The 16697-nt window shown below is 33.2% G+C and overlaps 1 protein-coding gene across 15 annotated transcripts in view; it reads right to left on the reverse strand.

Annotated features, from left to right (window-relative positions):
* Positions 1-16697, reverse strand: part of Scaper (S-phase cyclin A associated protein in the ER) — a 438325-nt gene that overhangs the window by 298772 nt on the left and 122856 nt on the right. For 13 of the 15 annotated variants that reach the window (XM_078049220.1, XM_078049215.1, XM_078049218.1 and 10 more), the window contains 2 exons: positions 5436-5698; positions 1928-2155 (listed from right to left, as the gene is read on the reverse strand). In XM_078049220.1, coding sequence (XP_077905346.1) covers positions 1928-2155; positions 5436-5698 — 491 coding nt within the window. The remainder of the gene's footprint in view (positions 1-1927; positions 2156-5435; positions 5699-16697) is intronic. The other 2 variants (XM_078049216.1, XM_078049214.1) reach the window with 1 other exon arrangement.

The following is a 16697-nucleotide window of genomic DNA, read 5'->3' on the forward strand; positions in this document are numbered from 1 at the left end:
ATACATATCCAAGAGAAATAAAAATGTATGTGCACTTAAAAACTTGTTTGCAAATATTTAAAATGCATTAGTCATTATAGCTAATAGCCAAATAACAGAAACATCTAAATGTCCACCAACAGATAAACAGAATTTGGTGTTATCCATACAATAAGATACTATTTAAGGGCTGGGGTTGTGGCTCAGTGGCAGGGTGCTTGCCTAACATGTATGAGGCCCTGGGTTCCAATCTCAGCACCATGATAAAATAAAGGTCCACTGACCACTAAAAAAATATTGTTTAAAAAATGATACTATTTAATTATAAAAAAGAATAAATTACTAAGGCTAAAACATGGTTGAACCTTTAAAACATGGTAAATGATCTTTCACAAAGACCCATAAACTGAACTTCATTTCTACAAAATGTTCAAAACAGACAAGATATATAGAAAACAGATTAGCAATTGTGTAGGGTTGGGAGGGTGGGGGTGGGAATGACAGGTAGTGAACAATTTCTTTTTGAAGTGATACAAATGCTCTACAACTAATTATAGGGATGGGTGCACAACTCTACAAAGATACTAAAAAACATGTAATTATAAGCTTTAAATTGATGAACTGTATGTTAGGTCAATTTGTTGAACCGTTATGTTGGGTCAACTGTAACTCAATAAATTTGCTTTAAAAATACGGAGCCGGGGGTTGGGGCTGGGGCTCAGAGGTAGAGTTCTCGCCTAGCATATGCAAAGCCCTGGGTTCAATCCTCAGTACCACATAAAAAATAATGAATAAATAAAATAAAGGTGTCATGTCCAACTACAACTAAAAAAATATTTTAAAAAAATACAGACCTAGAATTACAGAGTTTTCAAAATCCTTCTCTAAACTGACAGAACAAGTAAACAGAAAATTAACAGTTTTATAAGAGACCTGAATAATACTATCAATGAAAAGTGACCTAGGTATATTCCCAAGAGAAATGAAAACATTTAAAACAAGGATGTATTCACAAATATTCATATCATTTTAAGTCGTAGTAAAAAAAGCCACAAGCAACTCAAATGGCAATTGGTTTAGGGGAATTAAATGAATGAACAAGCATATTCTGTTACATGTATACAACACAATACTACTAAAGGTGATGAAAAGCATGAACTATTAATGAACAACTACATGGATGAACCTCAAAATGATTATGCTGAGTAAAATAAGCCAATCAAGATTATGAGATTTCATTTATACAAAATTATGAAACTTCTTTGATGTTTTCTGGATCATCCACAGAGTCAACTATCTTAATACTAAAATGAGCAATAGGAAGAGATGGGCAAAAATAGGAAATCTTTCAACATAAACCTAAATATAACCAATTCATTTTTAAAGATTCTTCAATAGAGATGGTAAATAAATTTTTATCTTAAAGACCAGCTGTTTAAATTATTCTGTAAGGACAAAAATTTTAAATAAGTCCCACAGGCAAAATATTTCATCTATCAGAATGCCAGATATTACACGGAAGACTTTGTCATTATAAGATTACAGGATTAAGGATAGTTTCTCTATCCCTCCCCCCACCTTTTTTTTTTTTTTTTTTTGGTTGTTGTTGTTGCTGCTGTTGCAGCAATGCTAAGGATCAAACGCATAACAAGCAAGAGACATGGATGCTAGGTTTAGTTTCTCAACCTTGGGCTACAATGCATTTGGTTAAATAATATGTAAAATAAATTGTTTTGAACAAGTTTTTTTACTCTCTTAGTCTCCTTTTCTTCCTGTATAAATCAAGAATCCTAACTACATCAAAAAGAGTAATATAAAAAATGTTAAAAAATAAATAATATATATAAAATGGTTTGTAAATACAAAGTAATAAACAATACAAGTTATTATTATTGGGGTTTAGGCCTTTAAAGTATATTTACTCAGAATTCTGATAAGTTGTTCTTACCAAGTGAGCAGCACTCACATTTGAAATATCTGAAGGATCCATTTCACTTTCTATCTTTGCTTCCTCTGCTGGAAATTTATCTTCATTTGTTTGCAAAGGAGGTGTGACAACTTGCTGAGATTCTAAAACATTCTCTGTATCAATGTGTACAGCAGGTATTTCAGAAGTTTGCACAGAACTTTCTTGACTACTGCCAGAATTCTTGACATCCAATGTACTCACTGTGAACTAACAAAACATATTAACAGAATAAATCAGAGACAATAAAAACATTCACCAACTGTGTGAGTCTAGAAGAGCTGGTTCTACTTAATCAAGTATAAAATAACTTACCTAGATGACAGACAACTCATTAATCTTTTGTTGGTATACTTCAAGGGCAACAAAAGGAAAAACAATTAAGGAGCACAAATTTTATTTACATGCCTACTATACATTGAGTATTGTGCAGAAAGTAAGCAATAAAATTTGCAATTATATTCTCTAAAAGTAGGCAATTCTTGATAAGTATTTCAAATCCCTCACAAAGAAATCTAGTTACAAGTATAACACTTTGAATATGTAACTCATCCAACTAAAGGCATTTACAAGAACTTTCCTGGAGGTGGTTTGATACCACCTCCAGGGTATTCAGTATTTTAAAAATATCCTGAAACCATTTCTTATCAAAATATATTTTGAGGCATTTAACTAAAAAATTATAAAACTTGACCCGTTCAGATAATACTAACATGACCTCAAAGTACCTTTTTTAAAGACCCATAGGGTACATGGTTAAGAATTCTCAGATTGAAAAGAAAAAAGCATGAACAAAAGCATGAAGTATCTTATCATGTGATTTGTATACTTCAGATTTAGACATCCTCCCAATTTCCCTTTCCTTGAATAGTTAATACATAACAAACAGTAATATGAAAATAATATTAAAAATAGTAACTGAATTAAGTCAAACACAAAGGCATTTTTTAAATCTTTCTAATTCAGTAAACATAACCAAGCATTTATTTTCATTTCCTAACAAAGAATACTATTTTGTTTTCTGATTATACTCCAAGTCAAAGAACTAAAATTTAAAATTGTGAATTTAAAACTCACATCACTTCTTAAATAAACACTAGATAAACACTGCAGTGGCCATAAAACCTCCAGTTTTGATTAATTATTTATACAAATATTAAACTTACCCAAGTCTTATAAACTACTTTGGATATTCTACTATTGGTCAGAACTTTGTGTTCCAAAGTGTTGATTTTAGCATCAACATTATTTAAATTATATCACATTGTTTATATTGTTATCAACATTATTTTTATGTCGGTCACCATGGTTTATGATCTTCTTGGCAATATTTATATTAGCATTACTGATGTTTACAATATAGTCAACTGTTTATTAAAAACTCAATATCATTTATGTAACAAAATCCAAGCTAAATTATTATAAAGTAATGTTGAAAAAGATATAGATATACTAATTCTATTTTTAGAATGACAGTGAAAAAAACAAATATTATCATCATTTGGCCACCATTAACAGTGAACTTTTATACTGAAACATTTTAGCAAAATAATTCTAACGTTCTACATATGTTATTCCTGAAATCCCAATATCATGTAAGCTTATTCACTATATAAAAAAGAGTAACTTTTGTAACAAATTATATTTCTTAAATAAAGTACTGTATCAAAAATGCTAGATATTTCTTAGGTAAAATTAACCAATGATTTCTTCAAGAAGTGTCTCCCCATTAAAGAGTTTCTTAAAGATACATCCAACAAATATGAACTGATTACTTAACCATGTATCCAGAATTCTGTTCCATGTAGTCAAAAATTAAGAAACTACATAAGACACTGTCCCCAAGGAGCCTACAATCTCACATGAGCATAAAACATACACAGATTAGAATTATAGCACATCAAATATAATGTAAGATTAAGAGCCATTATCATCATTTGAAAAGAAGACCAGGAAGATAAAGAGCATTTCCAGTGACAAAAAAAAAAAAAAAAAAAATTCTGTTCCTAAGAGAACTTTAGATGGTAGATATTATTCTAAACTGAAAATATTACAACTATTTTGCACCTGATTAATTTAAACCACTTCATATATATATGCATATATTTTTATATTTTATATATATTACATATTCATATTATATATATAGGAAATATATAGATATATTTATATATTCTTATATATTTATATATTCTTTATATATTCTTATATATGTATATGTATCTTCATATAAGAAGATATGAGAATTCATATAAGTAAAATAAACACTAGACTAATAGAACACATATTGAATCTATTAATTTTTAAATTATATCAAATATTAACATTTGTAGGAAGTTAAAGTAGAACAAGCTCAAGTGGTGGCGAAAACCCGTAATCCCAGCAGCTCCAGAGGCTGAGGCAGGAGTATATAGCAAATTCAAAGCCAGACCCAGCAATTTAGCAAGGCACTAAGCAACTCAGTGAGACCCTGTCTCTAAATAAAATATTTTTAAAAGGCTGGGGATGTAGCTCAGTGTTTAAGCACCCCTGGGTTCAATCTCAAGTGCCAAAAAATGTGGTGGGGTGGGGTAGAACAAGCTCAAAATCTTATTACCGGTTTTTAATAATATTCCAGAAGCAGGAAAACATTACCTTAACCAACTAGTGAAAGTTAACAACAAACCTGGGCAAATTGCCATCATGTGTCTCTCAATGTGATACTAATTACATTCTCTTTGTTACTGTCAGAAAGTAATAAGCCAAACTAATTTAGGAAAAACAATAAATAAAAGTATAAGAAACCCTGCACTTTACTCTTCCTAACTCTTAATGTCATCAGAAACAAGGGCTGGGGATGTGGTTCAATGGTTAAGCACCCCTAGTTTAATCCCCAGTAGCAATTAAAAAAAAAAAAAAAAGAAACAAACAAACAAAGGCTGAGGAACTATTCCCAATGAAAAATATTGAAGAAACAAAACCAAATATACTATGTTATTTTAGACTGGGTCCTGAATGAGAAAAAATATATATTAAAAAGGAGTTATTGGCACAAGAAAATTTTTACATTAATTATAAATTAGATAACGTTATAAAAAAATATCAAAATTCCCTGAGTGTTATAATATGGTTATATAAAGAATTTCTTTATTCTTTGGAAATACATTCTATATTCAAAGCATGTACACATTCAATATATACAATATGTATGCAATACATGCTATACATTCAAACATGAATGTCTGTATTTTAATCTCAAATGTTTAGTATATAACATATATGTGGCATGTAATGAGAGCAAAGAAAAAATGCATTAAATGTTAATTTGGAAATCTAAGCAAACAATTTCCTGGAGGAGAGTTCACTATTCTACACTTAAAACTTTTCTATAGTTCTCAAAATTTTCAACGTAAAATTTTAAAAATGAAATACAAACTTGAGATATTCCAGGACATAAAGATCATTTTCAAAAAGATAATGTAAAAAAGAAAAAGTCTTCAGAATATATTACCTGGGTTCTTTCAGCAAGGGGATGATCAGAAGAGTGCAATGAGTCTTTAGGCCGAGATTCTATAGTATTAGAAGGTCCATCTCCAATAAATTCACCTTTCTGTACACTTTCCTCAGGTAAAAGACATACATTTTCCTTATCACTGTCATCCTTTGACCTTATCAGTTCTGTTATTAATGAAACCTTTGGCATCACTGCTGTTGATCGGGAACGAACAGGCCTTCCTCTCTGAACAGTTTCCCACCCTTCAGCATCTTTCCGTTCTATGCAGTTAAGAGAAGAAAATAAATCAGAATTTTGTTTTTCTACTTAACAAGATCAACATAAAAATTTTTACTTCATTATATATATTTAAAACTTTCATAATTCCATGTTGTACTGTATATATTATAAAGATTCAAATATATTTTATACTACATATTTACATACCCTTGCTACATACTCATTCACAAAAGTTAATGAATGGCTTGTGACTTTTCAAAATTTCTTTAGATGATAAAATATTTCAAAATCTACAAAAATAGAAATATTTTCCAATTTTATTTCTATTAAGTATAACTAATATGCAAAAAGACATTAAGTATTACACAAGATATATATCTTAATATATATATAAACATAATTACTCTCTTTTACGAACAGCAAAACTAAGATTCAGATTAAGACTAAAGTAAGGCCATACAACTGTTAAGTAATAATAAGCATTTAAATGATGTAAATTCCAAGTATTTTATATATAATAATCTTTTAATCTTCACAAGTCATAAGGTCAATACTATCATCCCATTTTAGCTATAAGGAAACCAAGACAAACAAAATAATTGGTCTAAGATCATATACCTAGTAAAGATAAAGCCAAAATAATTGGTCTAAGATCATATACCTAGAAAAGGTAAAGCCAAGATACAAGTCTAGGCACACTGGTTCTGGTTTTCATGCTCCTGTCAACTATGCAAAAATTGCCTCTCCAACTGGGCATGGTGGCACATACCTATAATCCCAGCAGCTCAGGAGGCTGAGGCAGGGGGATTGCAAATTCAAAGCCACCCTCAGCAACTTAGTGAAGTCCTAAGCAACTTAGTTACCTGTCTCAAAATAAAAAGTCCCCATCTTAAAATAAAAAATACAAAGGGCTAAGGATGTGGCTCAGTAGTTAAGCTCCTGGTACTTAAAAAAAGAAAAGAAAACCCTTCCTCCCCTTTCAGAATCCAGACATAACTCTAAGGCCCAAGTTCTTTTCTCTATCTCAGCAACAGTAAAATACCACAAGGGATCATAAAACTGTCAGTTTTACAATATTACATATAATTCACCATCAACAAAAATATGTGAAGTGTAAGTAAATAAGCCAATATTCTGCTCAGGCTCTCATACAAATCAGCAGGGCCCCCAAGAAATCTAACTTTCTGCTGTAATCACCATTAATGAGGCAGAAAAGGAGGAGGAAGCCAGGTTTGATTGGCACTTATATTTCCACTTCCAGTATCCTGATCCCAGCAGAAAGCTAAGATTCCAAACCAATTTACAGCAACAAAAGGACATGAGTTAGACCTCCCTCCACTTCTCCCTTCTGTATTGTCAATGGGGCAGTCAGGGACCTAAGTTAAGAGCCAAGACTGTGGTGCAAGCCATGGCCCCTCTATTGTTGGAAAGGTGTCACACAGTGCAAGAACATATTCAAGAATCTGAGACAATAACAAAGAGTTAATATTTGAGTCAACAGAGTCCCAGAAAGAGAGCAAAGCTTTGAAAGGGTATTTAAAGAAATAATGGCTAAACACAACTACAAACTCAAGGAATTAAATGAATTCCAAACAGCCCAAACTAAAAGAAGCCCATGCTAAGACATATAATAATTAAATGTATAAAAACTGAGCATCATAAACCTTTGGAAACTAAAGATGAAGAAAAAATATTGATAGCCATCAGGGAGAAAAGACTATTACCTATTTCTTAAAAAATCAATTCTTGGGCTGGGGATGTGGCTCAAGCGGTAGCGTGCTCGCCTGGCATGCTGGATTCGATCCTCAGCACCACATAAAAATAAAATAAAGATGTTGTGTCCACCAAAAACTAAAACATAAACTTAAAAAAAAATTCTCTCTCTCTCTCTCTCTCTCTCTCTCTCTCTCTCTCTCTCTCTCTCTCTCAAAAAAAAAATAAATTCTAAAGACAACATATTTCTCATCTTAAACAATGGAGGACAGAAGGAAGCGGCACATTTCTAAAGGACTGAAAGGATTACCAATCATGAATTTTATCTGATGAAAATATCCTTCAGAAAAGGGAAATAAAAGCATATTTAAATAGAGGAAAACTAAGAGAATATATCTCAGGGAAAACTATCCTTAAAGAATGACCCTGCACTGTGTGAGTGTATCTTTTCCCCCCACATCCTTGCCAACACTTATTTTGCTTATATTTTTGATAATTGCCATTCTGGCTGGAGATGAAATTTTAGAGTAGTTCTGAATTGCATTTCTCTAACTGCTAGAGATGATAAACATCTTTTCATGTGTTTATTGGTCGATTGTATTTATTCTTCTGTGACATTCTTGTTCAGATCCTTAGCCCATTTATTGATTGAGTTATTTTGGGTTTTTTTAGGGGGGGGGGGGTGTTAAGTTTTTTGACTTCTTCATGTATCATGAAGAATAGTTCTCTATCTGAGGTGTGTGTGCTAAAGATTTCCACTGTGGAAAGCAGTATGGAGATTCCTCAGAAAACTTAGAATGGAACTACTATTTGACCCAGCTATTCCACTCCTCAGTTTATTCCCAAAGGACTTAAAATCAATGTACAGTGACACAGCCATATCAATATTTATAGCAGCTCAATTCACAATAGCTAAACTATTCAACAGATGCCCTTCAACAGAGTGAATGGATGAGGAAAATATGGTACATATACCCAATGGAACATTACGCAGCTTAAAGAAGAATGAAATTATGACATTTGTAGGTAAATGGATGGTAGTGAAGAATATCTTGCTAAGTGAAATAAGCCAATCCTAAAAAAACAAAGACCAAATGTTTTCTGGGATAAGCAGATGAAGATCCATAATGGGGGATGGGGGGTAGGGGGTTGGGAAAGAATGAAGGAACTTTGGATTGTGCAGAAGGGACTGAGGGCAGGAGCGGGGCTGTGGGAGAGGAAGGACAGTGGAATGAGACAAACATTATTACTCTATATACACGTATAATTACACTAGCAGTGTGACTCTGTACTATGTATAGCCATAGAAACTTGTGCTCCATTTCTGTACAATGTGTCAAAATGCATTCTACTGTCATGCACAACTATTCAGAACAATTTTTAAATTTTTTTAAAAATAAAAATTAAAAAAAAAGAATGACCCTGTACAAAATTCAATTCAAAGTGGATCAAAGATTTAAACACTAGAACAGAAACCCTATGCCTAACAGAAGAAAAAGTAGGCCCAAAACTTCACCATGTTGCCTTAGGATTCTGACTTCCTTAACAAGAAACCTAAAGTGCAAGAAATAAAATCAAGAATCAATAAATGGGATGAATTGAAACTAAAAAACTGCTTCTCAGCAAATAATTAGTAACATGAAGAGACAGCCTACAGAATGAGAGAAAATCTTTCCCACATGCATCTCAGATAGATTAATCTCCAGGATATATAAAGAACTCAAAAAAACTAACACCAGCTGGGTGCAGAGATACATGCCTATAAACCCAGCAGCTCAGGAGGCTGAGGCAGAATGACTGCAAATTCCAAGGCAGCCTTAGCAATAGCAAGGCACTAAGCAACTCAGTGAGACCCTGTCTCTAAATAAAATAAAAATAGGGATCGGGATGTGGCTCAGTGATTGAATATCCCTGAATTCAATTTTCACTACCCCCCAAAAAAAAAACTTAACAAAAAAAACTAACCCATTCAATAAATGAGCTAAGGAACTGAACAGACACTTCACAGAAGAAGAAATACAATCAATCAACAAATATATGAAAAAATGTTCAACATCTCCGGCAATTAGAGAAATGCAAATCAACAATACTTTTAAGATTTCATCTCACTCTACTCACAATGACAATTATCAAGAATACAAGCAACAATAAATGTTGGCAAGGATGTGGGGAAAAGGTACACTCATATATTGCTGGCGGGACTGCAAACTGGTGCAACCACTATGGAAAGCAGTATGGAGATTCCTCAGAAAATTTGGAATGGAACCACCATTTGACCCAGTTATCTCACTTTTCGGCATATACCCGAAGAACTTAAAATCAACATACTACAGTAACACAGCTACATCAATGTTTATAGCAGCTCAATTCACAATAGCTAAACTATGGAACCAACCTAGATGCCCTTCAACAGATACATGAATAAAGAAAATTTTGTATATATACACAATGGAATATTACTCAGCCTTAAAAAAGAATGAAATGATAACATTTGCTGGTAAATGGCTGAAACTGGAGATTATCATGCTAAGTGAAATAAGCCATTCCCAAAAAACCAAAGGCCAAATGTTTTCTCTGATATGTAGATACTAATACACAATAAGGAGGGGACAGGGCTAAGGAAAAACAGAGGGACTTTGGATTAGGCAGAGGGGAGTGAAGGGAGGAAGGATAGTAGCATGCATCACACATTATTAACCTATATAATATATGATTACACAACATGTGTGATTCTACAACATGTACAACAAGAAGAATGAGAAGTTATATTCCATGTATGTATGATGTGTCAAAATGTATTCTATTTTCATGTATTACTAATTAGAATTTTAAAATTCAAGAGCCAGCTGTGATGGTGCACAACTATAATTCCTGTAACTTAGGAGGCTGAGGCAAAAGGATCACAAGTCAAAGCCAGCATCAGCAACTTAGCATGGCCCTAAGAAACTCAGAAAGAATATGTCTTAAAATAAAAAGGGCTGGGGGGTTGGGGCTGTAGTTCAGTGGCAAAGCACTTGCCTAGCATGTGTGAGTGAACATAGATGGGCATGGTCAACAGGCTGAGGAAGAAGAATTTCAAGTTCAAGGCCAGCCTCAACAATTTAACACAATCCTGCCTCAAAAAATTTTTTAAATGGGGGAAAGGGGCTCACTTATAAAGCACCCCTGGGTTCCATCCCCAGTACAAAAGAAAAAATAAAGGAAACAAATTAGAAGTATGGCTTTTATATTTCACTCGGTGGTATATGTCAAGATAAACAGACTGTGTGATAATTCATGTATAATATAATACCTAAAGCAACTATTAAGAAAACTATGAGAAAATGTGTTCCAAAACACTTTAAATAAATCAAAAGAAAAATCATAAAAAATGTTCAGGTAATTCATATGAAGACAAGAAAAGCATAAAAAAAGAAACAATAAAAATTTTTAAAATGAGGGGCTGGGGATGTGGCTCAAGCAGTAGCACGCTCGCCTGGCATGCGTGCGGCCCGGGTTCGATCCTCAGCACCACATACAAACAAAGATGTTGTGTCCGCCGAAAACTAAAAACTAAATAATAAAATTATTTTTAAAAAATTTAAAAATGAAAAGATTTCTTATTATATAAGTGTCAAAATACAGAAATTAAATGACCAAGGCTGGGGTATTAAATGACCAAGTTAAATGATCAAGTATTTATGGAAAAAACAGAACTGAGCTAAAGAGCAGTCCCCTTATCAACAGGAAATACATTCTAAGGTCCTCACTGGATGCCAAAATTATTGATAGCACTATTTTTTCACAAACGTAACTATGATAAAGTTTAATGCCTTTTCCGTCTTAAATAAAGGCTTATCATGCACTATGGCTGTAAAGATTACAATTTAATATGTGACAATAAAACTAACATGAATTACTTTTTCTTTCCCAATAATTTCATGGATAAAATATTCTTTTTTATTTGTTCTAATTAGTTATACATGACAGTAGAATGCATTTTAACACACTGCACACAAATGCAACATAACCTCTCATTCCTCTGGCTGTCCACAGTGCTGAGTCACACTAGTATTATATATAGGATAATAATGTCTGTCTCATTCTACAGTCTTTCCCATTCCCACTACCCCACTATTCCCCTCACTCCCCTCTCCATAATCCAAAGTTCCTTCATTCTTCTCTACCCTAACCCCCAGTATGGATCAGCATCTGCTTATCAGAGAAACATTTGATGCTGTTTTGGGGGGATTGGCTTATTTCACTTAGCATCATATTCTCTACTTCCATCCATTTATCTGCAAATGCAAATGATTTCATTCTTTTTTAAGTCTGAGTAATATTCCATTGTGTATATGTACTGCATTTTTCCCACCCACCCCCCACTTTCTTATTAAGTTCAAGGAACTTCTTCATTGCTTCTCTTTGACATACCTGAATTGCCAGCATCAATACTTTTGTGCTTTGGGGCCATTATTAAGTAACTTAAAGACTGAATACAGGAACTACAATACTGCCACAGTTAATCTGATAAAAGACAGCTACTAATTGACCAATGGAGATGTAGCATAAACAACATAAGATATGCTAGACAAAAAGATTACTGGATTAATGGGTAAGATGAAATAGGATGGGGGAAATTTACTTCACACTACTCATAGTAACATGCAATTTAAACTCATGATTACTTATACCTGGAATTTTCCATGTAATATTTTCAGTAAATATGGTTTACTGCAAGTAACTGAAACAATAGAAAGCAAAACCACACAAGCGAGAGGGACTACTATTTGCTATGTGCAAGAATCTCATTCTACATGAGGATATAGGTAGGCTGACAATAAAAGAAAAAAAGATATACCATGTAAACATTAATATAACAGATTGATATTACTATAGTGGTAATATACTTTTAGAACAGTAAAATCCAGAGCAAAGAAAACTAGTAGAGGTGAAAAATCAGATAATGATAAAACTATCATTCAAAATTAACATAAAACATTCTAAATACATTCTAAATAAAACATTCTAAATACATTCTAAATATGTACATACCCAACAACAGACACTCAAGATAAATGAAGAAAAAACTGATTTGAAAGGAAAAAAAGGCATCCAAAATTATAGTTGAGGATTTCTAAACCACTCACTCAGCAACTAATATAATTATCAGACAAAAAATCAACAACTATATGAAAGAATTGAACAATGCAATCAACCAACAAGAGGATGACATACACAGAACAATTTATTCAACAGTTAAAAAAATGTTTTGAAAGACCCTCAGAATATTTACCATACTAACTCATATTCTGAGCCACAGAATAAACTTCTGCAAATACAACTTAAATCATACAAAAAAATATTCTCTGACCATAATGAGGTCAAACTATCAATTAGTAACATTTACAACAGGAAAATATCTGACCTCTTAAAATTAAATGCCTTCTACATAGTCAAAGAGCATCAAGGAAGAATGAAAAAAATTAATACATAAAAATAAATTCAAATAAAAAGATGACATACCAAAATATTAGATATAGCTTAAAAGCAAGTCTGAGAGGGAAATTTATCATGCTAAATGTTTACAGAAGGTCTCAAAGCAGCAAGCCCCTAACACATACACATACACACACACACACACACACACACAAAAAAAAAAAAAAAAAAAAAAAAACACAGAAAATGAAGAACAAAAAAACCTGAAGCCAAATGGGGAGGGGGGGTTAGTAATTAAGAAACAATGCAAATGAAATTGAAAACAGAACAACAGTATGAAAAAAATCAATGAAATAAAAATCTTATTCTTTAAAAAAATCAAAATTGACCTCTAGCAACACTGAGAATGATGAAAAACACAAATCACATCAGGAATGGAATAGGATCATCATTACAGATCATGCATTTATATAAAAAAATTATGAGAAAGGGATACTACAAATACCTTTACAGTCATAAATGCAAAAACTTGGATTAAATGGACGAATTCTATAAAAACCACAAAAACTCAGCCAACATTCAATGGATAATCTGAGTATTCCTATAACTACTGAGGTGAACACTTTATTTAAAAGAAATCTCCAGGACCAAATGGTAAGCAGACTATTCGAGAAAATAAAAGTGGAGAAAACACTTCTCAAATTATAAAGTTGGCATTACCCTGACAATATTATACAAAGATAGTATAAAAAGTTAAACTATTGGAGCTGGGGAATGTGGCTCAAGTGGTAGCGTGCTCGCCTGGCATGCATGCGTCCCGGATTCAATCCTCAGCACCACATACAAAAAAACAAAGATGTGGTGCCCGCCGAAAACTAAAAAATAAATATTAAAAAATTCTCTCTCTCTCTCTCTCTCTCTCTCTCTCTCTTAAAAAAAAGTTAAAACTATCTACCAAAATCTCCCATGAACTTATGTGCAAAAATCTTCAACAAGATATTAATAAATCAAATTTAATAATCCATAAATTAAACCATGACCAAGTAGAATTTATTTCAGGAATACAAACCTGTTTCAATAATCAAAAATTAATCAATGTAATCCAGCCATTGTCTGGAAGCTAAACAGCAGAAATCATATGATCAATTCATATAATACATAAAAAGTATTTCACAAAATAAGCCAATCCTCAAAAAACAAAGGGGGATTGTTTCTCTGATATGTGGATGCTAACCCACAATAGGTGGGGAGGACAAGAATAGATGTTCAGAGGATTAGACAAAGGGAAATGAAGGGAAGGGAAAGGGATAGGAATAGGAAAGACAGTGGAAAGAACCTGACACAACTTTCCTATGTACATGTATGAATACATCACAGTGAATCCCCCCATCACGCATCTCCATTAAGACTGGGACCCTAATTAGAATAAGATATATTCCAAGCATGTATGTTTTTATCAAACTGGACTCTGCTCTCGGGCATAATTAAAAAGAACCAAAAACCAAAGTATTTTGCATTCACTCATAATAAAAACTACCTTTACTTCAATAGAGGAGAAATTATTCAACTTGTAAAAGAGCATCCACAAAAATCTCACAGCTAACATCAAACTTAATGATACAAGATGAATGCTTCCCCCTGGATCTGGAACAAGGCAAGGTTCTCTCCTTTCACAATGCTTATTAAAAATAGCACTGAAAATCCTAGGCAGTAAAAAAGGCACCAAAAGAAAGGAAAAAATTGTCTGTATTTTTGGATAACATGATTGTCTACAAAATCCCAAGGAATATTCATCAAAACTCCAAGAATTATTAGATAGGCTCAGTAAAACTGCAGGATATAATCCAATCCTGCAAAAGGTCCATTGAATTTCTATGTATTAATAATGAACATGAGAAAACAAACTGAAAACAATTCACAACTACACCAAAGAAAACTTATTAATAAATCTAACAAAAGGATACAGAATGAATGTCCTGAAAAATTACAAAATAAATAAAAGAATACCTAAATAAATGGAGATATACACCATGTTTATAGATTCAAAGATTCAACACAGAAAAGATATAAATTCTCTACAAACTGATCTGTAGTTCCAATGTACTATCAACATCCCAGCAAAATTTTTGACATAGATAATCCTATTCTAAAATCTATACAGGAAGGCAAAAGACCTAAAATTGGCTAAAACAATTTTTAAAAAGAAAAATAAAGCAAAAGCAATCACTCTACCCAGTGTTCAAGATTACCAGTAAGTTAAGAATACTCAAGCTGGGCACAGTGGCACACACCATAATCCAAGCAGCTCGAGAGGCTGAGGCAGGAGGAGAGCGAGTTCAAAGCCAGCCTCAGCAACTTAGCAAGGCCCTAAGCAACTAAATGAGACCTATCTCTAAATAAAATATTTTTTAAAAGGGTTGGGGATATGGCTCAGTGGTTAAGCATCCCTGGGTTCAATCCCCAGTACCAAAAGACACCCCCCCTACTAAAAAAAAAAAGCCAAAAAAGAATATTTAAGACTGTATAACTAGTGAAGCAACAGAGTCATTAAAATAGAATACAGAGCCCAGAACTATGCCTACACAAATATGACCAGCTGGATTTTTATAAAATTCAAAAGTGTACCTCCATAGACAAAACAGAAATAAAAGGTGAACTTGACCTAAAACTCACACCATCCTACCACATTTTCTGTTGCTATTACAAAATACCTCAGACTAATTAATTTTTAAAAGAAAGTAGCTTGTTTAGCTAACAGTTCTGAAAGATGGAAAGTCTAAGGGCTTTGTGCTTTTTCAAATAATGGTGGAAAGTGGAGGGCAACCAAGAATGTATTAGAGAGAAAATACAGGAGACAACCTCACTTCATAAAAAGCCTATCTTACAAAAATGAACCCAATCCAGCAAGAAAGGCATTAATCTCTTTTAACAACTTAATCATCTCTTGAAGATCCCACCAACTCTCAATAACATTAGATAAGGAATCAAATTTCAACATGAGTTTGGTACAGACACACCATGCAAATATTTTATACAAAACTTAAAATGGATCACAGATTTAAATGTAAAATGTAAAGCTATTAAACTTTTAGGAAATAAGAAAAATCTTCAGAGTCTATGGTCACACAGTGATTCCTCAGATTTAACAACAAAAGCATGATCCAACAAAGAAGGTTAAGCAATTATAACTCATTAAAATTGGAAACTCTTGCTCTGAAGAAAATAACAGGCTGATTTAAAAAAAAATCTGTCAAAGGACTAGTGTCTATAATATATAGAGCTCCCTTAAAACTCATAAGTAATATTACAAACAAACCAAGTAGAAAATGTGCAAACCCCAAAAACCACTTTTCACTGAAGAGGATGGCAAATAAAAATGTAATGTTCAACCTCATTAATCATCTCAGGAAAATGCATACTAAAACTCCAATGTTGATTAGCTACAATAAAATATTACAACAACACTATATGTTAGTAAAGCCTGCAGGGAACGTGTGCTTAAAAGGGTTGTAGGTAAAATGAAGGAAGAAAATGTACCCAGAGGTTCACTGCCAGAGTGCCTGCAGGTTTGGTTACACACGGCCACCTCCATCTTGGGACATCCGCCAGGGACTGGGGGGCAAGGTTACCTGCAGCTTGCCACCACTGCCATCTTGGGGCAAAGCTGACTCTGTCTGGAGACACGGGCCAGGGCCTGGAGGTCTGTTATCAGGGTGCCTCAGAATTTGGCTGTACCTGAGGTCTTCCAGCTGGGAGCGCTAGCAACCAGAATTTTGCTGCTTCATTGCAGGGTAGCTCCTCTGTATGAGCAAATCCCTGGTGGTCTCTCTGCAAGCTGAAATGGCATTAAGATCTTGGGACTGCAACATGGCCATGACTGGTGTATGTGAAGCCCAGATCCATCAGATA

The sequence above is a fragment of the Ictidomys tridecemlineatus genome, chromosome 5, assembly GCF_052094955.1.
Source record: "Ictidomys tridecemlineatus isolate mIctTri1 chromosome 5, mIctTri1.hap1, whole genome shotgun sequence".
Taxonomy (NCBI): domain Eukaryota; kingdom Metazoa; phylum Chordata; class Mammalia; order Rodentia; family Sciuridae; genus Ictidomys; species Ictidomys tridecemlineatus.